Consider the following 23538-nt stretch of genomic DNA (forward strand, 5'->3'; position numbering starts at 1 on the left):
TATGGCAAGGCTGGCAAGAAGAAAGAAATATAAGATTTAATAAACGGATTACTATCGCAGATCGATTGAACCATTTAATAGTAAAGGAAGCATGGGATTAATGTATATCTTAATAGTTGTATTTTAGCTTATCATGTCGACAAAAGAATAATACCATTGCAGAAACTCTTCTACCTTTCTACGTATCACCTATAACATCCTTCTAAGTAAAACTCCCTATTTTATTTTCAAACTCAAACTTTATTTCTATGTCAACAGAAGTGCATTTCAGCATCATGTTAAAATATACGACAAGAATTAACAGTTATTTTTTTTAAACATAAATATTAACCTGTGGTAGCTTGTATTTATGGATCTACGATAGATACATTTTGAAATCGTTCGACCAAGTCTTTAGGTTTCGTTCTCATCCAACCAAACGGATTTTTATCAACCATTTCGTCCGTTAATGAATTTCCTTCGTATAGGAAATTTGCAAAATCCGACACGACAGGATCAGCTCCAACGCTACTCATCGCAATAATTTTACCATCTTTGATATAATATGCAAAGAATTCCAAATTCTCCAAAGAACCATAAATTCTTATTTTATCTGGTTTTCCATACCCTGAATACATGTGAATTATAATACAAGTTGTTTAGCGTATATACTAATTACAAGTCAGAAAAATGATAAATATACCTGTGTATCGATAACTTTTTCCAAATAATGTTGTCCAGAAATATGGAACGCTATTTAATTCTGTGCTTTTTGCGCATATATTTAATGCTGCTATTTTTCCATGATAATGCGCTAAGGAATAATGACCTATCGCCGCTGAAGTGCTATCGGAATCGAATAATGGTGCGTACGCTATGTCACCACCGGCGTACACATTTTCTACATTTGTTTTCAAGTGCTAAAATTATGCACGAAACATTATCATTTTCTAAAATCAATATTTCAAACGTTTATCGTCCTTTCTCAAAATGGCATACCTTATTCACTATCACGCTGCCGTCTTGTAACATTTCGATTGAAGAATCTTTTATCCAATCTGTGTAAAATGTAGAACCAATTCCAATAATAGCTATATCAGCAGGAAGTACCGTACCATCGGTAAGTATAACTGTACCGACGGTATCTTCCTTGTCTTCCTTCGCAACGAATTGCGTAATATTATTTTTAAATATAAATTTGATACCTTGAATAAAATATTTTTTTTATTTTCTTTATTTAATGAGACAAAAATCGTATCACGAAATGAAATAGTACCTTTCGCTTCGAATTCTTCTCTAACTCTATTACCAATTGCTGTTCCAAAAACCGATTGCAGAGGTATCGTTCCTCTTCCTACGATGGTAACGGATGCACACTTACTAACACAATAAGCAGCTGCTTCCATACCAATGAAGCCTAAGCCAAGTATTACAATATGTTTTTTATCTGACAATTTGGAATGTATAGCATGAGAATCGGTATAATTTCTCAGCACATAGATATTAGACAGATTAATGCCAGGTATGTCAGGCATTCTAGGCTTGCTTCCCGTACAGATGAATAAATAATTGTAAGTTAAGATTTCATTATTACTCAATGTGACAACATTCTCGCTCGTATTTAGACCTATAATGAATCGTAAGTAAAGTATAATTCGACTACAGGAAAACAAGTTACAGAGAGCATTATTACCTGTAGCTTCTAAACCGAGCTTCACTTGAATACTGTGATCGTCGTAAAATGATTGCGGTCTCAAGGCTGCTTGCTCGATATCAAAGTCTAAAACCTTAGACACTTTTACCCTATCGTATGGAACTGTGTTTTCCTTACAAACCATAACAATATTTCCAGTAAAACCTTCTTGTCGCAAACTTTCAGCACATGTTGCGGCAGCTGGTCCCCCTCCAACTATTACAACGGTAGTTTTATTGTTGGCATCCAATTTAGACATTTTTTTTACACGTCTGTTCAGATCTAAATCTTTACGGTTTGCTTTCACCCGTACAAGCCCTGTATCATCCACGTTTACCTATAAAGTCAAATTACATGTGATGTAATAATACAATATTTATATAATGTTCCATATCGATGCAATTATTTATTATAATACTTTATAACATGGCAAAGAATCTAAGCCTGGATAATCTTCTATGTCTCCTGTTTTAATGTTAAAGCATGCACCATGCCATGGACATCTTATTCTTCCATCTCCCAATGCTCCTGTATGAAGCAAAGCTCCGTAATGTGTACATTTTGTACCGATAGCGTGTAACTCTCCTTTTTGTTTGATTAACAAAATTTTTGTTCCAGCATCTCCAAGCGGTAATAGTTTCATTTCATTTTCTTTGATATCAGTTTCTTTGCACACCACATCTTCGATGTAATCATGTTTTTCTGGTTTACCTAAATTAATATGTCATCCAGATTACAGATAGAGTGAAATACCTATTCTTTATATTTGAATATTTTTAAATTGTATAAAAATCACGATTCGTTTGCATACGAACATAGAGACGGTAAGTACTTGGATTTAAAAATGTGAAATATTGTATATCAAGGTAAACAGTAATCGTCGATCTACGAATGGACGATTGGACAGTCATTAACTTACAACTACAGCAACATTTTGAACTATTACGCGACGACCTAATTTCTTCTTTTGGTTTATTACACTCACTGCAAATATGAATCTTCTTTTCAGACTTTAATTCTGTCATTTCCGCTTTGTGTATCTTTAAACGAGCATAAGAAAGTGTATTACACGCTAAACGCGTGAAACGTTTCACAGTATACAAACACATAAGTGCTGTCAAAGTATTTTCCTATTATAATAAAACATTATTCATAATACTAAATTACTCGTAATGTAAAGAATTCGTGAGATTAACATTAGATTTGCATGAAGAATAATTTATTGCTTGAAAAATATCAGTAGTAAAACTATTGTTCGGTATTGGATATTTAAATGTATGCACGAAGAATGTACGTCTAGTCCTGCGCGCGTAACTTTATTCTAATCGATGATTTGCATTTCATTACAGAATTTCACATATTTGTTTAATCAGCTCGGTAAACAGAGATAATCTGTAAGGGAAGAGAAAGATAACGTTGTACAGAAAATAATTGACGTATCACGTGATGTTGTCAATTAATCATTCATCAAATAACATACGAATCTATTAGAAGAAGCAATCATCGTATACGAACGAAAGATCGATACAACTTTATATGTCTCTATACGTAATATATATGTATATACTAGTTTAAATATTGATTCTATTACATTGATTTTAATACTGTATGTAATACTAAAATTTTATTCAATTTTATTGAAATAAAGTTTTCTAGACTGCTATTGTATATATACGATATATCATGCATGATTGTGAGGACATATGAACGTTACTCATATCTTGTATTTACCATAAATTTGTATTATCGTATGTATATTTAATTGCGGAATATATATAGTCTTTTCCTTAAATATAGTTCGCACCTGTTTTCGGCAATTTGCCTGGTGTGATCCTAGAACTTCCTGGAAGAAGTCCTTTACAATTGTTGGCACCCATTTCTTCTATAATATATAATGTCACTCGCGAATGATATTCACTCACAAGTGTTATCTTTAAGTAAGCGTTTAGAAGTAAACTGTCTATCTTGATTTGTTATGATACACGGATACTTGTATTTGTATCGAATCCATAAAGATTGTTTCGACTGGGCCGATTGACCTTGGATCACTTGTTGCGAAGCATTTAGATAAACTTTCACCTTATCGTAGAACAATCGACCATCATACTTTTTTATCAATATACTTTAGTAAAAAATTACGCTTACGTTACCTGAGTAACGGAAAATATTTTTAATCTGAACGTTTTTTTATAAATTATTTATCAAATATAACGTAGGCTGATACACATAATCATTTCCCGAAATATAATAGTGTGCGGTGACAGCTATTTAATTTCAGTTAGAATGGGAGACAATGATTTTACCATCACCAATTCTATGTATATCTAAATTACGATAATTTAGAAATAACGAAACAGACATTAATTTATTTCAACAATTTATTGTGTTGTATTATACGATTAAAATTTGTTTGTTTGCAGCGAGACACAAAAATCGTTGTTTTCTATTTTTTTCTTAGTTTGACAAACCATGTCAAGTGCAACTTGTTGCAGCAATTCCAGCAGTTAGTGGTAATTGTAACTAGAACTACTAACTAGTCATAGCTATCAACCACACTGTTAGGGCGATGTTAGAATCGATTTCATACTTGTGCCGATGGCTTTAATTTTTTCTCTAAAGTGCATCTAGATAATATCACAGCCTACTAGCGCCGCGTGGGTTTATGTCTCCAACTAAAAACGTAGTTCCACTTCCTCTTGGTCCTCCTGGTAGAGCATTGTAGACTGTAGTGTTGATCGCGAGTTCATGGTTGGACTGTCACGGTAGTATGCAGTATGATCTGTATGACATATAATCGGTTGTCGTCATGCATTTTCGAAATGTAAACAATAGTAAATAATTTTACGTCTTTAAAGCTATGTATAGGTATATGTCTCATCGTTCGATTAATCATCATATACGTAATAACGCCAGAATATATCGACATTCGTGATCATGAGTTAACTTCAAGTAATTAATGTCAAAAGTTATAGAATGGATATTACGGATAATGCTGATGGATATTTAGATCCACGCATACAGGTAATAATTTTTAATGACACTTTTCATATTTGTTATATTTGAAAGTCAGCATTGTAAGAAATGCGTAGATCTAATAGGTTATAGACGTAAATAATTATACTTATTGAACGCGATTGTGATGCCTAACACAGCCTGGTACCATGTTCCACTTTGCTTTCACTTCTTTTCTTCCGTACATTTCCACATTGTAGAGATGATACATAAACAACTTGACAAATCAAGAATGTAAAAGTAATTCAACACGTAAATTAAATTTTCCTTTTGAACGAAAATTCGGAATTGTCAAGTACAATGCATCTAACTTTATAAACAAAGTCTACAATCATTATGTCACCATTCTTTTGTTTCATTTGTATTCGACAGTTTTAATTATATCGATATATATGTAAAACTTTTATCATTTTATGTTTCCTTACAAAAACTTTATAATGAATCTGTTATTTTCAGATAGAGTTGGAGAACTTGAATGATGCAACAGATGATATTAACAAACTTGAAACTGAATTAGATGTAAGTTCACGGTAGTTACTATTGTATGTTTTTATATTTCAAAGTGTTACAAAATTAATACGATATAAATTATTTATTATTTAGGAAGCTCACACCGCTTTCAGACAATTATTGTCTGAGACTACAAAACGATTAAAAGAAATTTTAAATAAAGTAGGAAATAGTTGTGTTGATAAAGCAAGATGTTATTATGAGGCACTTGAAGTCACACGTCAAGCTCAGGTGAAAAAAAATATTTTAGAAATTTGTCAGACCTTGGAAAACAATTATATATAATTTTTTGTATAGGTACAATGTCAACAACAAGCTCAATTATTTCAAAGAGCAAGTGAAATCCATGCTGCAGCAAAAGAAACTGTAGCTGTAGCAGAAAGTCGATTTATGTCTCATCAGCATGAATGGAACTTTGATCAGGCATGGCAGGATATGTTAAATCATGCAACCATTAAAGTAAGCTACTAACAAAATAAGTTATGATATTTTTATTAGGAAGTAAGTAAAAAACTTAATTTGAATACTTTTAATATAAATATATTTAATATATTCTCATTCAGGTTATGGATGCAGAAAATCAGAAAACAGAATGCGGCCGAGAACATTATAGAAGAGCAGTGCTATTCCATGACGCTAAGAAGAAGTTATTAGAATTAGAAGAAAAGCATCGTCGTTCTATAATAAAAGCGCGACCATATTTCGAAGTTAAAGCTCAATGTGATCAAATGTTAGCAACGCAAAAAGAGAGGGTTGAATGTTTACAAAAAGCAATACAAGATGCAAAAACTAATTACGCAACGAGTCTCCGTAGATTAGAAGAAATTAGTAATCAAATACATCAACAACGCCGAGATTACGGTAACTTTATCGATCAATATTTTCTAATTGAATAATAGTTTATAATTATATTCTTAATTGTTAATTAAAAATAATTTATGCTACATAAATTATACTTTTCTGTTTTTAGATTTCATAGCCAACGGACCTCGAGAACCAGGTGTTGGTGCGGAACTAGTTAGTCCACAGAAAACTTCAAATTATGACACAGAATTGAATCAATTAAATAGCAGTAGGGTAAAAGACATTACAAAAAATCAGCATAATGAATACGATAGAATTCAAGAGTATAATGTTAGTAAAATATTTGATAATTTCTATATCGATAATAATATTATTAAAGTTAACACTTTAACTATTGAATATTTATGATGTTACAGAATACATGTCAATTACAAGAAGATAGCGAACACCTTGGGAAAAGGTCAGTTGATGGAAGTGAAACAACATCTTCTCAATGGGAGTTAGAAATGCAAGTTAACATAAAAGGTCTGAATAATGTATCTCTTGAAAATTCTGTGCATAATCATGACAGTACGAGCGAAAATATATCCAATTTACAATTTTATGACAAGGAAGATATTAAATCAAACAATTTCACGTCAGACTTAAGATGTAATTTTTTGCAAAGTAAACAATTTTCTATGCATGATTTAAATCAGGATCACAAATTGTTGGAGAATTTTCATACTTCCGAGAATCCAGTAGCAAATATGTCGTTAATGACACGCGTTGAAGGATCAGATATGACAAAGGATAAATTTGGTGATTCAGTAGTATTAAATAAAAGTAACTTATCAAAATCTTTAGCCAATAGTCCTAAAAAACCGAGAGAATTGAATTTACCATTGACGCCTGCTAATAATGTAAAAAGTACGATAAAATATGTGCCAACCGAAATTTCCAAATTTTGCTTTAGTAATAGGTCTCAAAGCAATAGCGATATTAATTTGTCTTTCACTAGTGATATCAATTCTATAGAAAAATATCAAAGTTTGGATGATATTTTAGACAATAAGACTGATAATCTTGAATTTGATAAACAAGTCATGAATTCGAAGTATTACAATGAAATATATACAATGAATAAAACTTATAACAATGGCCTAAATGCCACGCAAAACGTTCATTCGCCACGGTGGCATACTCGTAGCAAAATATACTCTCGATCGAAGAAAGAAATAGTACCGGTAGAAAAATCATTTAGCTCTAATTCCACATACTGTTTATCTAATGGTGCCAGTTCATCGGTACAATTAAAACATGCAGTGAGTTTATTAAGTGAAAACTCTTCGAATAGAGAGATAACCGACGATTCTAATAAATTTTCTGCTGTTAAGAAACTAACGAAAATGCCATCGAATGTTAAAGAACTACCGTTGCTATCGTTGCTTGAGAAAAGACATTTGTCAGCGGATAGTAAAGGCAAAAGCTGTAGCATGATTAATTTAGATGACAAGCGAAATTTTATGTTATTAAACGACACATATTTCAATAACACAAGACCTGTAAGTACAGAACAACTAGAAAACTTGAAAGACAATTTATTTCTAAGGACTTCAAGATAAGGAATAAAGATTACAATCATATAGAAAAGATGTGATAAATTATACAATAAACCTAATATGAAAGTTTTTAACAAATTTAAACGTTATTCTGTGGTCGGACATTATTTATTTTTAATTTTGCAAACAAGGTTAGTGTTATTTTCTTTATTCAAACTAAACACTACTGACTTCGTACACGTTTTTATTGATGACACGAAATAAATCAATCAAAAAATAGAATTGTTTCATAGTCACGTTATAACAGCATATACAATTTATGTTTGTCTTGAAAGTAGTTGCACTAATAATTTTCAGTTAATTTGCATACAAAAAAATGATAAGATGTCGAAATTTTGCATGCTTAGAATCATACTTTACAAGTACTTTATTTCAAACCAAACTCATTAACTATATACTGTTGTTGCCAATCGTATATTCTCATTATAGAAATCTTTATATTATGTATAAAATACACTTTTAATAAGGCCTATTCAATTTATAAAACTTCTTTTATCAAAGCTCTATTACAAGAGTACTTTGTTACGAACAAACTATTTGTACAAGTATCATTTTTTACTAATTAGTGCCACTATATTATAGTTTAAATGGTAATATAAAAAGTGATCTGTATGTTAAAACATTTTACACAATTTTTGGAATCTCTTTTTACGGTGGTGTAATTTTCTAAATATTTCTTTTATTATCATGTTACAAATTTAATTTAACAAACATTTCATATTAGTAAACATTTATCTTCCCGGAGTACTTTATTTATCAGACTAGTCACTTCATGAACAAATTCTTTAAAGTTAATTTTAAAGTTTCAATGAAATTGGTGTCTCGAAAACTGGATAAAGATGCTTTTTGTAATTATATGTTTGAGTACAAAAATATATATGATTGTATATATACTAAGCGTGATTATTTTAGTAACAATGATTTTGTAAATACTAATTTTCATATTACATACAATATTATGTTAATGTTGTAGATTATTATTGGGAGTTATAATTTATAAGAATTAGTCTTAGTTAACAATATATTTTATTATAATTATTTCAGAAACAAAATATAAAACACATGCAAAAATCTGTTGCTGCCTTTTCCTTTGATTAATTCTTCTTGACAAATCTTAGAACTTATGCTTTATTGTTAAGTTGCTCCCGAGATTTATCAACAGAGTATTTTTATTTAGAGGGATGCCAAAGAATTATGAATTAAACGAATATAAAGAACGAATAAGTACAAACATGTACTCGCTTTAATTTACCGATTTAATTAACTTATCAGAAGAGTGATCTGCTTTATCTAACGAGTATTCTACGTTACTAACAAAACAATTTATCTAACGTGTATTCTAAATTACCAGCAGAGTAATTTGTCAAACCGCATCTCTTATTTTATGTTCTAAATTATTTTATATTTCGTATTAACGAAATATAATTACGAGCAAATTATAATTTACGAACAAATTTGTGTTAATATACAAAGTGTTAGCCCTGTGCGACTGAAAGTTAACGTGCGTAATGTGTTAAAATTGCCCTGACAATGAACGCGGAATAGATGCGCTTCTATCGATGTGGGTATTAAGCATGTAGGCTATTTTGACGGGAAGATCACGTGATTAAATACTCAGCCGTCGCCACCACCGTCACCACTGCTGTCGTCGCCCGACCAGACGGACACTATGTTACAATCCATAGATACGCAGCTCAACCATTCCACATCTTTCGGAAGAGAGCGCGGTATAGCGTGAGATCTGTAATGTGCGCGCGTACATGTGTGTTTTATACGTTTGTATAGGTACATTTACAAATGTGCGTGTGTATATATACATATATGTGTTGAGATACACTAGTTTAATAGATACAAGAATACGATAGAGGCAAAGCTGCTAAGGTAGGAGACATAGAAGCGCGGTAGGAGGCCAAGCGTTATACTGTCTCTGTAGACGAGGCGGCGTTAAAAAGGGGTATAGTGAGCTGAAGTTCGATCGACGACGTGATACTTGTGAAAGAGATCTGAAACGGATTGAATTTACGGTAATTGTTTGTCATCTGAGCAGCATGAGCGCGCGAGACGGATCCATGCATAGGCATACATGTACGAAACTGTATAAAATTAAAAATACAGCGCTCTGTATGTTCACAGAGTACACGATACGCGGCCTGTTTAAGGGTCCTGTGGCATCCTCTCGTGTTTACATATGCGTATGCTCGTAGTGTGCGTCGTGCATGTGCGAAAAATAGCAAGGCGGAGTATTTGCACCGGAAAAAAAGATACCGATGGAGAGAGCGGTGGGAGGGAAGGAGAATAGCACGCATGCAATCGACGAAACGTCTCTTGCCCATGAAAAAATGCCAGTGCACGCACTAGTGTTCAGTTTATGTTAATATGTACCGACGAATGACCGTGCGTAAATAATTAACTCGGGTCCACGTTGTTTGGAAACGACACCGCGCGATACCCATGAAAAATATGCGTATCTTTACGCGTGGTTGTTCGTTTCTCGGGCCGTGCGCGATCGATACGTCACTTGGTTGCGATGTACTAAGTCGATCCGTTGTCCGACGATGCCACTGCTGGTGACGGCCACGACGATGATAATATTCATCGGTCGAACGTATCATCGATCTCATAATTGTTGTAACGGAATAGTGTAACCGCATTATTTATTTGTTTTCGTTATCGTCATTGCGAACGACGTCGACGACGACACTGGTGTCCCGTGTGTCGGTGGTGTTGGGTGGTAGTGAGCAGCAGTGAGCGGTAGTGACAGTGGCGACGACGACGACGACCACAACGACGACGACGACGACGACGACGCTGGCGGTGATTGTGACGGCGGCGGCGACAGTGGTGGTAGAAATAGCGGTGGCGGTGGCGGTCGAATGGCGGTCGCAGTGGCGATCGTGATAGCGACGGCAGCGACGGTAGTAACGATAATATCGAAAGTAACGACGATAGTGATAACCAAGTCCGCGAAACAATGGATATGCATTACCCGATGGAATTTATCGTATTAAAATAACATGATAAATGAAAAAATATGCAAACGAAATCAGCCAGAGGTAGAAAGAGAAGAGCCTAGCTGCGAATAATCGCGTTTCTTGGGTGTTCTCGCGGCCGAATTCGCGAGCAAATCGAGCAAACGAACGTTGAATTGACAAGAAGAAACACGTTCGCCTATAGATTCGTTTACAGCGGCGATACATCGCTTATTTTTAGTATATCTGTGGATACGCTCGTTTCAGACAAGTTCGAATTATCATGTGCATGGAAGCGAGATTGCGATGGACAATAGACTGTGGATAGTAGATAATCGGATCCTTGCGTTCAACATAATATTACGACGAGGGGGACAGACTTAGAGAAAGACACATGAACGGGTTAAGCTTGTGCTCGTCTCGCGTGCCAAACGAGAAGCGACGGGATGTAACAGTGCATCGTATGAGATGAACACTTGGCATTGTTGTTCTCTAACGATATCTTTCTCCCGTAATCGTACGCGCGAATTATATCTGTAACATGTCGAATTAAGTGCTACGAAGTGAAAACGTGTAGGTTTTGTATATTATAGGTGTAAGTACGCCTATATCGTACGAAATAGCGTGGTATGTCACGAGCTGTCTCGAAGATTTTCTACAACGAATTATTTCGTTATCTTCTTGGATCATTGTATATACGTTACGAATAATGGAGACGCTATTGCCAGGCAATACAAACAGTCAATCGTACAGTCCACAGCTCAAGACCGTTCTAAAGACATATCAGCTATCCGCTGTGAAAAGCTTACAGGGACCGAGTTCGGCCCTGCTTGGTATGGACTGTAAGAGCCTACTACAAGAACAGGCACCTTGTTACTCCCCTTCGAATCGATTGAGTAATTGTGTCATTGATTCAATATCGGAGCTGGTCTCTTCTAAGGATATTGAAAAAGATAATAACCCATCGGTAACACCTATAGTTCAGAGCAAAGTACGCAGGACGGATCAACCACTGGAAGATTCGGACGAGGATCCTCAATTGGAGCGCTCGAAAAACATTTGCGAAAAGAGAGAATTGGAATTTCAAATACCTATCTTAACTGCACCCGACCAAAGTTGCTCCGAAAGATGCGAGACAATTTTAGAGGGTGAACGAATATCCTGTTTTGTTGTAGGAGGCGAAAGAAGGTTATGTTTACCACAAATTTTGAATACAGTCTTACAAGAATTTTCCCTTCAGCAGATTAATCAAGTTTGTGACGAGTTACAAATTTATTGCTCACGATGCACACGAGATCAGCTGGAAGAACTTAAACATTCTGGAATTCTGCCACGTAACGCTCCTTCCTGTGGCCTTATCACTCAAACGGATGCTGAGAGACTTGTCAGTGCTTTGCTATTACGAACGGAATCGTGCGAACCTCCTCGTATCTGTCAAAATCAAGATAGCGTTGAAAAGAAAATTTCGCCTAAAATTGATAACGACGAAGAATCGTTCGTCAAATTTAAAGTGTATCACGAGTGTTTTGGGAAATGTAAAGGCATTTTTGACACGAGTTTGTTCGAGTCCGATGATTCAGTGTGTATAGAGTGTATCGAATGTGGCTGCCAATTCTCACCTCAACGATTCGTTAGACACGCTCATAGATCTCTGGAAAATCGTACCTGTCATTGGGGCTTTGATTCTGCAAACTGGCGATCGTATCTGTTACTTTCACGGGAACAAGAACATTATAATAAATCGCTCGCTGTATTTAGAGAGTTAAAAGAGAAACATCATACACTCAACTCCAAACGAAAATCAGAGGTATCGTATGTTTAATTATGTTTGAAAAGTTTTCAATTAATATTGCAATCGTACAACTTTGAATGTATACCAAAAGATAAGTAGCAAAACAGATAATAGAGAATAAACACTTTTTCAGTTGCGGCTAGACTCTGAGAAACTGGCTAAACGTATTAGAAAAGATGTAGGAAGAGATGAGTGCCCAGGAATGTATAATGGAAATGGTTTAGGCATGTATCATCCTGTATCTCAGGTAACCAATGCAACCGATCCATATCTACAAATGCAATGGGCAGTTTTTGAATTAGCAGCTAGAGGAGCATCAGCTTTTAGACCTTGGAATACCACGAGTACTTGCAAACATAAAGATAAGTAAGTATGGTATTGAGCAGACATATTTAGAGATGTATACATATAATGTTTTATAATGAATATGTAATTTTCTATAAACAGTTCGTCATTGGTACCTGCATACCTTAGCCGAGGTCCACCTGTACTGCAACATCCAGAATGTGTGGTTCCCCTTTCTGAGTGCAAACATTTTGAACCACATTTTCAACCAAATGTAGCCTTAGCACCTATACCTGCACCATCAGTGCCTGTAGTACTTCCACCATCTGCTCATCATCAGCGGCGACATCATCACGAACATAAACGTTATAATCATCATTTATCGAGTCCTCATGAAAAAAAAGAAGCTCCATTAGATAATGTTAAACTCGAGAAAACATCTCCTAATTCTGGATCTAGTATTGGCACTTATTCTTCGTTCTCATCGTACGCACCTGGAAGCAATAAGAAAGAATTGCAGCAGAGGAGTAAAAATGAAGTAGGCGAAGAAGAAGAAAGTAGTGCTGCGGTAACATCTTCCACCGTAAGCATAGATCCACCTTCGACAGAGACTGGAACTTTGCTTGAAAGTGACTCCGATTCAGAAGGAACCACAGCGATAGATTTAGAAGAAAGACTATTGGCATTGGAAGTACCACAAGATGTCTTAGAGCTTGTACGGCGTATAGTTTCGGAAAATACACAATTACGACGTCATCGACGTTCAGACGCACGTGAAATATCACGATTGCGTAATCAATTGCAAATGCAGCAACCACAATCATCTAATGGTGGTGATAAGAAAGAGGAACCAGCAAATGCGAGTGCAGCAGATAGTACGGAAGGTAGCGAAGAGGTCGAAGCTACGTTACCTTCGAATAATAAAGAGTCTGAATCTGTTGTTCTGGCAGTTAGTAAAGAATAAAATCAGTGATTAGAGTTTTTTAAATTATTTAATATAAAACTGCTCAGCAATTTTTTGCAATGCTTATCTTTTGGCCAGATAGGCGTGCATTAAATTTAGTATTAGCTATAATAATAATGGTAAAATTCTAAAGGAGTAAAAAACTGTTTAGGTTATGTGATACATAGGAAGCCTTTAACGTTATAACAGTTAATTTAACATTTTTATTGTAATCAAACTTCATTGTGTCGATTTTAATTGAAATCGAATGTAAATATTGTAATATACGAAAAAGCAAAATAAGTTAACCAGAATTTATCATGCCATTTAGTAGTTATATTTAACGATCATTAAATAAGTTTCTTACGCATATTAAATATGCATACACCACAAAGATTTTTATGGTCAGTTGTTTAATTGAAAAATTGAACAGTGATCAGAAAATAAGAGATTAGATTGCTTTCCATTTACTTTTTATAGTCATGAATGCATAATGTAAATACATTCAAGTATCATAGATGTATGTTTATATTAATAACATTATCATGCAAAATATTGCTAAAGTACAAACAACCTTTAGGTGCTATATTGTTACATTAGGAATGTTCTAAGCATAAATCTAGGTGTATTTCAACAGTTCGTACTATACCATAATATTAAACACCTTGATTATTTTTTATTTTTATTATCTTTATAGCGTCAAATGTGAATGACATTTTTTTTCTTGCTAATAAACTCATTTCGAGTGATTATACGCAGGTAATATAAGTTAATTATTTAAACGTCAGAAAATCGTAACATTATTATTGTACAAGTGATATTACAGGGAAACGATAAAAATTTAATTTATATACGAAATTACTAATTTTTTATATGTTGAATAATTCCTACATTATTTTATGGCAGCAGATCTGGGAAAAATACATTCTTTAACGACGAATACAAATTTTAAATTCGGATTCGATTTGGATTTCGGTTTAAAAATATCCATTAACGGATTATTATTTACGAACGAAACGTGAACGTAACTTGTTTACGAATAAATCTTATATCTTTGTTTATTAATCGGAAGTAATATTTGCCCAAATCTGTATAGCAGTTAACTAATTCCAATTTCTAAAAGGTAGATTTGTTTGTATTGTGGACAGTTGAATTAAGAATAGAATGAATGTTATTTTATTAAAAACACACGGGTTCGTGATATGTGTACTTTTATTTTGTATTTCTCTCGCAATATTGTATATTATCTCAAGGTATCTTATTAATAATTTGTCATTTTTAGCAAAAAATACTGCAGTATGTAAACTTGCTATAGGAAATTGTTACATAGAATTATTATACTTTTGGTATTAATATTTATTTGAGACATTGTATTTACATATCATTTTAATTATATTAAAAATTTGGAAGATATTCAACCCTATGGGTCGTGAAACTTTTATTGTGATTTATTAGAAATATTTTTTCGTGATCAACAAATTACGTTTTATGAAGGATAAAGTAATCGGTACTTGTAGGGTATTATGGAACAAAATTATAAGCACAATTCTGCCTTCTACTATATTTTGCCCTATTTTCTGCTCATTATTATGGTGTGTACATGCAATAATAGAAAAAATACATTTTTTTAATATTTATGCAAAAGCAACACTGATTTAGAGATATACCTAGATACACATTAAATGTCTAAGAGTAAGAAAACGTAAATATAAAAATATATATAAAGATATAAATATATATAAATTCGTATGTAATATATATTTATATTTGTATATATCTTCAGCATACATTTTTTTTTTTTAAATTTATTGATTTTTATCATTGTTTTGCTAGTTTTATCTAACATGTGAAATTAATATAATTCGAATATGGATTTCTTAAAATTTGAAAGTAAATTCAAAAGATTCAATATACCATTATTAATTTATATTTCGAAACGTTGTTTTGGACGCATTGTGATTAAAAATTGAAAATTCATGAAATATTAAAAAAATTAAAAACATATTGAAAAGATTGTTTTATAAGCTTGAAAAGCTTTTTGTATTCGGTACATACTAGAAATATGATATAAATCTTACACATATTTACATATTATAGCAAAATCAATTAGTAATTATACATTTCTGTATTTGAAATATACATATACATATATTTCGAGACTGCTTCGAAGATCTCTTATCATATACATTTTTCTATCATTAACAAGAGTGCCAGTAATTCTTGTATCGCATCAAAGCACAAGACATAAAGAAATTTCCATTTTCAATTTTATTATTTGCAACAGACGCTTTTTAAGTAAAGTGAGTAGTAAATTTTCAAAGCAATCTGTTAGAGAAGAAATTTAAGGTGTATGATATCATTGATTACATAGGATATATGAATTCATTATACTCCATATAACATTTGATCACTACATAACGACATATATTCGTTACACCATATTGTTGTAATAATATAAGCATCCCACCTATGATTAAGAATGTTATAATTTATGATTTTCATACGCACTCAGTTTAATTATAGATATACATATAGAATATGTCGTAAATAGTAGGTACATGTATGAATTACATACAACTCGGTTTTGAATACATTTGAGATCTGCATATGAAGTTTCAATGAATCATGTAACTGCCATGACTAAAGATGTATTTTAATTTTGAATGGGTGATGTATTTAGTTAAAATGGGAAATTACAAATAAATACATAATATGCGACGTCTGATTTTATTAACATTTATGCACGATACACGACGTGTTGATGTGGATTTCGTTCGTTCGAATAAATAACAATTACGCCAATCGGCTTCTACTTGTTTAAGGCGATTTATAAAAAATGATGTTATTGAATATTTCATAAATATGAAAAGTCGTTATTGTTATGATATATTTATTTCAAGTTTAGAAGGAAATTATGCGTTAGCAGTAGCTAATATAATTATTACATACATTACACGCGTACGCTCAACATTATATGCATATTGAATATGCGTGTATTTAATACATTTAATATTCAAGAACTCGTTCGATTTTCATTTCGAATAGTTGACCATAATAGATTTCTCTGTTTGTGTTGCAAGTAGAATTGTGAAATACTAATCGAACGAGTTACAAGTTATTGTTTTCTTCTCCCGCGTCCATGAATTGAAATTCAAGAAAATAAACTATTGAGTGAAAGATAAGGCGTCCATTACACCAATTGAGTGATTTTTAACGCATTGCTTCGTATATGAACGTACTAATACATAATTAGTGTATATCTATTGGTCTCCATTACATGGTATAGGTAATATATCTAATATGTACTCTGAGTGTGATTTTACACCCTTTGTTCTATGCGAAACTCAATTATGGATATGAAGTATCTAAAAAAAAAAAAGGGACTGTCATAAATTTAATTAAAAATAAATTAAATAGTAAACAGAAGCTATTAGCTATCTAGTAAAGTAAAAGTTATGTGGCAACTATTTGTATTTACCGGGGACGTGGTACGTATATTATGCTAGTAAAGTATATAAAATTTCATTTCAAGCACACCGTCAATAGTTTATTTTCTTAAGTGCAAACACATACTCCTCGATGGATGACATAATAGATGTAAAATTAATGTGTTTCATTATAACATAGAAATATTCTTAAGGAATTAAGTGTGTCATTAATATACAAAACAAGTGCAATATGAAAGTACAAAATTTAACCATTCATTTGAATTTTGTATATTTTACAAAAAAAAGAGAGAAAGGAATATATGAACATTTTCACCGATATTCTAAATTCTAGTTATAAGAATTTTGAAAATGTTTTACCGCCAAAAATCTTTACAATGTATGAGACCATGTCCCTGATAACGTACTTATATGTATAGCATTGAACTTTTAAATACTATTCTCTAATTATGAAAAAAAAAAGGGCAGTTTAGAACAATTTAACGATATACAATTTTCTAATCGCTTTAACGTTATTCTGAATTTTATATAATCGAATATCTATATTCGAACGACGAATTCCATATTCTTATGGATGGATATATAACAATGGATATTAAGTAGTTTCAGTAGCGGTCTGATTGATATTTGGTATAACTGTAGAATAAATGTACATACAATTATTTTCCAAAAAAATACTCATTGTTAAATGTATATGACGGAAACTGTTATAGATAAGGCTATTATCGTCATTTATATTAATTGAGATAATAAACGACATTTCGATTAAAGAAGATTACTTCATATTATTACATTAGTTGCTTTCAATAGAATAAATATACTGTATTCCTTCATGCTATTTTAATGCTTATATACAAAATAATATTATTTGTACACTAAACATTTAACAATGCCATAATATTGTTTATTTTTCTTTCATTAAATAATCATATGTTTCTTACAGTATAATTTTGACATAAGATTATTTGAAAATTATTAAATATTTTTTGCTATACTAATCCATTTTTATTAGAATGAAAAGAAATTCGGTATTATGCTTAACTCATACAGCAGAGAATATTACAGGAATATGTAGGAAAAATCATTGGAATATTATTGATTGTGTGTAGTAATACTTAAATGATCACACAATTGGTAATAGTTATTTATTATGAAATTACACAATGTTTTGTATTTTATAAAATTATCCTATCGTATTCTTCTTATCGTACTGCGCGCTCAGCTTTCTCTGACGCGCATGTGCGAGAGTTGGAGTCAACATTCTATTCTATTGTGTTTACAGTCTAAGAACACAAGTGGGGTCATATCCGCAAAACTACTAATGCGAATTTTTACCGAATTCAGACATCCAAATAAAAGAATGTTAACTCCTTGATTTTTTATCACCCCTACATTCGTTTAAAATACAAAATTCATCATTCGTTCGTTATTTAAAGTATCAATTCATTCAACTTGTCCCTGCTTACTCTAAATGTAAATACAATTCTACTGCGTATATTACATTATCACATTTTCCGAATCTAACATTGGCTTCGTTTTATTAGCTTTCGTACTCTTCCGAAAATAGCAAATTGTAAATGTATACATTTAAATAGTAACATTGAAAATATTCATGATATATGTATTATGAAAAATTCGAATCAGTATACAAAGTTTTCTTTTTTATCAGAATCGTTCGAAATAGGTAGCACCGTGATTGGATATTGTCATGAAATGTACATGAACAATTATAAATAAGCTGTTTACTTGTAAATTCGTATGTCGAAGCGCCGTCTACCTGTTGCATTCACGACTACAAGTACCTGATTCCAGTTTCATCCAAAATCCTTTGGGAGAACGAAAGACTAATTAGGTTTCTGGTTCGAGACTTTACCGTTATATTCTTAACACATTCTTACTCGTAGACGTAAATTATCCCGAATATTTATTTAAAAATTTCTTATTACACGGTAAAACCTTTTGTCATTTTCACGAATGTCTAATACGTATACATTCGTTATGTTATATTTCATTTCGGTGATTTTCTGACACTTGACAATTTGTGTTCTGAGAATGTAATTTTCTGTCAGTTTTAAGAAAACAGAATGGCTTTTTTATGTCCTGTGCGTATTCGACGGGGAAAGAAAAAGAAACGTGAGTAGAAAACATCAAACAATGCCTTGAAAAATATTCACCTTTGTACAATTTTCAATTGTCATAAAATGTACATATACGTTAAGTATGTATATTACCTTTTGAAATTTTTTCTGTAAAATTGCATGTACATAAGTACATTTAAAAATACTTAGAATAACATTTTAATTATTTGAATTTGATAATGCAATGGAAGAGTGAATATTTTATTTTGTCAAAACAACCATATCCATATTATTAAAACTTACAAAATGAGGAACTAATACAACAATAAATTGTTTACGATATAGCAGGAGTACATAATTTCAATTTGGAGAAAGATTGTGTCGGAGCTGGAGGTACAGGATTAGGTTCGGGAACAAAAGTACCGTTACCTCCTGGTCGTATAACAGGAAGCGCTAGTATTGAAACTTTAGTCAGAGTAGGTATCGAAAAAGAAAATGGACTTTCGCCAGATAGTAAAATGGTCATTGTTCATGACTTTACTCCTTGTGTTGATGATGAACTTCAAGTAAAACGTGGCCAGGTTAGTAGTTTTTTACATTCAACAATATTAAAAATATGTAAATAACCCATTGTATGTTTGTCTTCATTCTACCTTCTTGTATTTGCTTTCATATTTATGTATACTATGTGTTAAATTATTTTTCAACTTTAATTTCATTCTGTTCAATGTTGAGTATAAACTGCATTTTCTGATGGTGTTGTTTTGTTTATTTTTTGCATGTTTTAGGTTGTAAATGTTTTATATAGAGAGAATGATTGGGTGTATGTAATAGCAGCTGATACACGTATGGAAGGCTTTGTACCACATTCGTATTGTGCACCTTACACATCACAGCTTGCTGAATTAACACTTGCTACTCTAATGAACAATGTGAAAAAGAAACTACCAAGGTCTAATGAGACTGATTGTGATTTTGCTGGTACAGGTCGTTCACAAACAGTAGATGCACAACAAACTGACACTGGATCAGCATCAGATTGCGAAAGTTATGCTCGTAATGTCACTACTGCTGACGTAAATGTTAATCGATCTAATATTACACAGTCTCAAAATTCCATTCAAACTATATCCTCTCAGGCAGACATACATCCATTCTTTAAGGTGCGTATACAAATATTTAAATTATGTGTATAATATGATTATTATATGAATTGAATAGTTTATTCAATTAAAGAAATTAAATTATTTAAGTACAGTAAGTATAACATTTGTAGTTTTCATTATAGGATCCATCAGCTGGAAGATACATCGTACTTTATACTTTTGTGGCTAGAGATGAAAATGATGTTAGCGTAGAAAGAGGTGAATTTGTAACTGTTCTCAATCGAGATGACCCTGATTGGTTTTGGGTACTTAGACATTGCGATGGTAACGAAGGATTTGTTCCATCTGGATTTGTATATCCAGGACATGTTCTTCATTCTTATGCGACAACAACTACTACAACTACCACTACAACTACTGCAGCAACTACATCTACAGAAACGCATAGTTTAGGTTAGATTTATTCTTCATCATGATTGATGATACTACATAAGATTTTAACTCTAATAGATTTTAATTTGTTGTAACGTTTAATTCAAGGGAAAGGCAGCAACACAATGCCAGGAAATGAATCATTACAACAAAAAGGTTTACGAGATTTTCGCGATGAAACAAATGGTACAGAATTAGTTGTACTTTACGATTACAAGGCGCAGGCGCCAGATGATTTATCTGTGAGAAGAGCTGACTGGATATATGCGGATTTGGGAAACCAAACAGTGGATGGTTGGTTGTGGGCATATGCACCTAAAACTCGCAAATATGGTTTTATTCCGAAAGCATACGCCCGCCCTCCTGCTATGACGAGCTTATGATACAAACTATAACCTTGTATATCTGACATTTTTTTGCGTATATTCAAATAACAAAGTACTTCTATATAATACCGCATTCTAAGCGAAGATGAAAATTATGGAGATACGAGAATTACACTTTTCTCTGTGTAAGTATTTATACTAACACTCTTAATGAAAATATCGAAATGTTATTTTATATATCTACACATTTTTATAGTATATTTAATTTAATGTACAGTAACATTAACATTGAGTGTAGCACAATTGGATGTAATGTGATTAAGGAGACCTTCGTGCAGAACTATGCAATCACCTGTTGAAAAAATATCTTCGGGACACTGAGCTGTTCGTAACGAGTTCACTGGACCTGTATATGTCAGGGAACGTAAGCCTTCACTATCAATCTTATCCACAGCCTATTGTGGAAATAGACCATTTTTTATTACATGCAATCATTTATCATGTACATAGACATAATCACTTGTCTAACTGTTTTTAATGATATAATATACCTGAATACTACATAGAAGTTTCTCTGCTGTGTTTCCAATGTCCAATCCAGCAACCCATGCAATAATTATGTCTTTTTCATGGAAATTCTTGTTATTATTAGACTTGTCAGCAAATACGTTATGATTTCTACTATGTAGTCGAGCAGCTAGCACTGGTAGCGGTAAACGATTTCGGAATTTTGGGTTCATTTGATTACCATTAAATAGTCTCGCAACAGGATCTCTTATTTTACAAATTATGTTAATTGGATAGATTAAACAAAATATGAATTTACGAATATAGAAGAGTGCGGCAAATTGCATTACATAATAAAATTATAATTTAAGTTTACTCACGAGAGTTTACCGGAAACTAAAAGGAGAGCTAGGCACAAGCTGGAATGCGAAGATAGTGCACTGAAACTGACGATAAGTGTACTCTTAATACCTGGTTCTACGTTTAAAATGGGTACTTCTGGATGATCAAAGATAAAATGATGCGTCAGTGCTGAAAAAGCTACATTTATGGCACAATCAATTCGCGGACAACGAATTGGCCTACGAGAACATTCTGAAGTAATTTGTCCGTTCACTTTTGTTTGATATAAATCATAGTAGCTGTATTGTTGCTTTGGTTTACATATATTTCCCTCTTCTCGAGTATTACTTTGATCTTTAATTTGTTCGTAATCAAAACTTTCTTCAGAATCTTGAATATTGTAATATCCCAAAACGTTTTGTTCAATATTAGGCGATGTGGTCAAATGATTTTGATTCCAAGTTTTAACATATGATTCTTCAACATTTAGAGGCATGCATTGTTGTACACGCTGATGCATATAGTGTTTTGGTTGTTGCCGTGAGACTTGTGTCCTTGTCTGCGTGTGTATGGAATTAAAACTGGTGTTGCTTTCTCGTGATAAACTTATGTTTGATTGTTGAAATTGTGGATGACAAAGAATACAACCCGGAGCTGTAACATATAACTGTTGTTTAAAAATTTGTTCTTTTATTTCCTTGGACTTATAAGTTAATTTATCCAATTTGGACTTCATGAATGTATTACATGAAATTAAAGATTAAAATTGTATAGAAAAATAAAATTTTGATAAAAAATATATTTTGATTAGAAACACATTTTTGAATCAAATACAATTATGATTAGAAGAATATAATTGTAAAATTGTGCATCAATTAACCTGATGGGATTATGAAATGCTGAATGCAACGTTCACACAACATATGTCCCTCAGAACAAGGAACATGATTATTAAAACTAGAATTTATGTTTCCAAGAGGATGATGGCAAATAGTACAGGGACCAAACATTGTGTTTGTTTGCAATACACCGTCACTTTGTTCTTTTTTTCTTTCTTCTTCATTAGACATTCTAATCCTAAAATGTTTTTCTCCTTGCATCCTTTTTTCATCACTTAGTGTTTTTGAGTCTGCTTGCTAAAAGAATTCTGTCAAGCTATATATTACATTCACAATTTTGAATCTTAAAATGCTTGAATACCCAATCATGCGCCTCGTTCTGATTCTTTATCAGGTTGCAGTATGCTTTGTTAACTCGACGATTTTCTTTTTCCATTTCTGCTTTTAGATACTTGGGTCAACTTGTATATCTCCCTGAATGATAACCTTTAATGATAGACTCTTGTATGTCGTTAAAGTACGTACTTATTGCTGTAAAATATATATCGATTTCGCTCTAACTACTACTAATCAACCAAAATACGTGCTAAGATATGAATATATTATTAAGGGCATCATTCTAAGTTTTTATAGTCACTCTTTTAAAAAAAAATGTACCTATTATCTTGTTACAATATTACAGATTTTTGTATACAATTTCATTGTATTATATATCAAAAATTATACATATAAATATGACATCAGGTTATGTATAGAAAACAAAATTTAAATAAAAGAAAGTTTTTATTAAAAAGTGAAACATACATACATGACAGTATAAAATGACAACGAAACATTTATTACTCTAAAAACAAATATTTACGAATTATCACGT

The 23538-nt window shown here is 32.3% G+C and overlaps 5 protein-coding genes across 11 annotated transcripts; 3 read left to right on the top strand and 2 right to left on the bottom strand.

Annotated features, from left to right (window-relative positions):
* Window positions 1–219: 219 nt before the first annotated feature.
* LOC128880224 (apoptosis-inducing factor 3) lies at window positions 220–10259 on the bottom strand. Of its 5 annotated transcripts, XM_054130055.1 has the most exons (10): window positions 9982–10121; window positions 9214–9340; window positions 3477–4451; window positions 2592–3064; window positions 2091–2383; window positions 1673–2009; window positions 1256–1606; window positions 979–1184; window positions 683–899; window positions 220–607 (listed from the first exon to the last, which is right to left on the bottom strand). In XM_054130055.1, exons 4-10 carry the CDS (start codon window positions 2779–2781, stop codon window positions 348–350), a joined length of 1854 nt encoding a protein of 617 aa, XP_053986030.1. In that variant the 5' UTR covers window positions 2782–3064; window positions 3477–4451; window positions 9214–9340; window positions 9982–10121; the 3' UTR covers window positions 220–347. The 5 variants fall into 5 exon arrangements, with proteins under 5 accessions (XP_053986030.1, XP_053986032.1, XP_053986033.1 ...); XM_054130057.1 differs by lacking the exon at window positions 9214–9340 and having other exon boundaries at window positions 10118–10259; XM_054130058.1 differs by lacking the exon at window positions 9214–9340 and having other exon boundaries at window positions 2658–3064; window positions 9982–10124.
* Window positions 4445–9205, top strand: LOC128880223 (uncharacterized). Its single transcript, XM_054130053.1, has 7 exons — window positions 4445–4693; window positions 5141–5203; window positions 5288–5425; window positions 5492–5653; window positions 5758–6055; window positions 6165–6328; window positions 6415–9205. The coding sequence occupies exons 1-7, from the start codon at window positions 4646–4648 to the stop codon at window positions 7600–7602; spliced, it is 2061 nt and encodes a 686-aa protein (XP_053986028.1). The 5' UTR covers window positions 4445–4645; the 3' UTR covers window positions 7603–9205.
* A 1006-nt stretch (window positions 10260–11265) lies between the features above and the next one.
* LOC128880222 (ski oncogene) lies at window positions 11266–15001 on the top strand. Its single transcript, XM_054130052.1, has 3 exons — window positions 11266–12375; window positions 12494–12726; window positions 12808–15001. The coding sequence occupies exons 1-3, from the start codon at window positions 11278–11280 to the stop codon at window positions 13607–13609; spliced, it is 2133 nt and encodes a 710-aa protein (XP_053986027.1). The 5' UTR covers window positions 11266–11277; the 3' UTR covers window positions 13610–15001.
* Window positions 15002–18186: 3185 nt separating this feature from the next.
* On the top strand, window positions 18187–21544 carry LOC128879485 (SH3 domain-containing protein Dlish). 3 transcript variants are annotated; one of them, XM_054128665.1, is made up of 6 exons: window positions 18187–19167; window positions 19461–19693; window positions 19901–20275; window positions 20401–20671; window positions 20759–21161; window positions 21254–21544. In XM_054128665.1, the coding sequence occupies exons 1-5, from the start codon at window positions 19119–19121 to the stop codon at window positions 21031–21033; spliced, it is 1203 nt and encodes a 400-aa protein (XP_053984640.1). In that variant the 5' UTR covers window positions 18187–19118; the 3' UTR covers window positions 21034–21161; window positions 21254–21544. The 3 variants fall into 3 exon arrangements, with proteins under 3 accessions (XP_053984640.1, XP_053984638.1, XP_053984639.1); XM_054128663.1 differs by having other exon boundaries at window positions 18188–19167; window positions 19458–19693; XM_054128664.1 differs by having other exon boundaries at window positions 18188–19167; window positions 19458–19693; window positions 21275–21544.
* Window positions 21243–23470, bottom strand: LOC128879489 (uncharacterized). Its single transcript, XM_054128669.1, has 5 exons — window positions 23026–23470; window positions 22706–22961; window positions 21864–22479; window positions 21528–21750; window positions 21243–21431 (listed from the first exon to the last, which is right to left on the bottom strand). Exons 1-5 carry the CDS (start codon window positions 23098–23100, stop codon window positions 21243–21245), a joined length of 1359 nt encoding a protein of 452 aa, XP_053984644.1. The 5' UTR covers window positions 23101–23470.
* Between the last annotated feature and the right edge of the window lie 68 nt (window positions 23471–23538).

The sequence above is a fragment of the Hylaeus volcanicus genome, chromosome 7 (genome assembly GCF_026283585.1).
Source record: "Hylaeus volcanicus isolate JK05 chromosome 7, UHH_iyHylVolc1.0_haploid, whole genome shotgun sequence".
Lineage (NCBI taxonomy): Eukaryota > Metazoa > Arthropoda > Insecta > Hymenoptera > Colletidae > Hylaeus > Hylaeus volcanicus.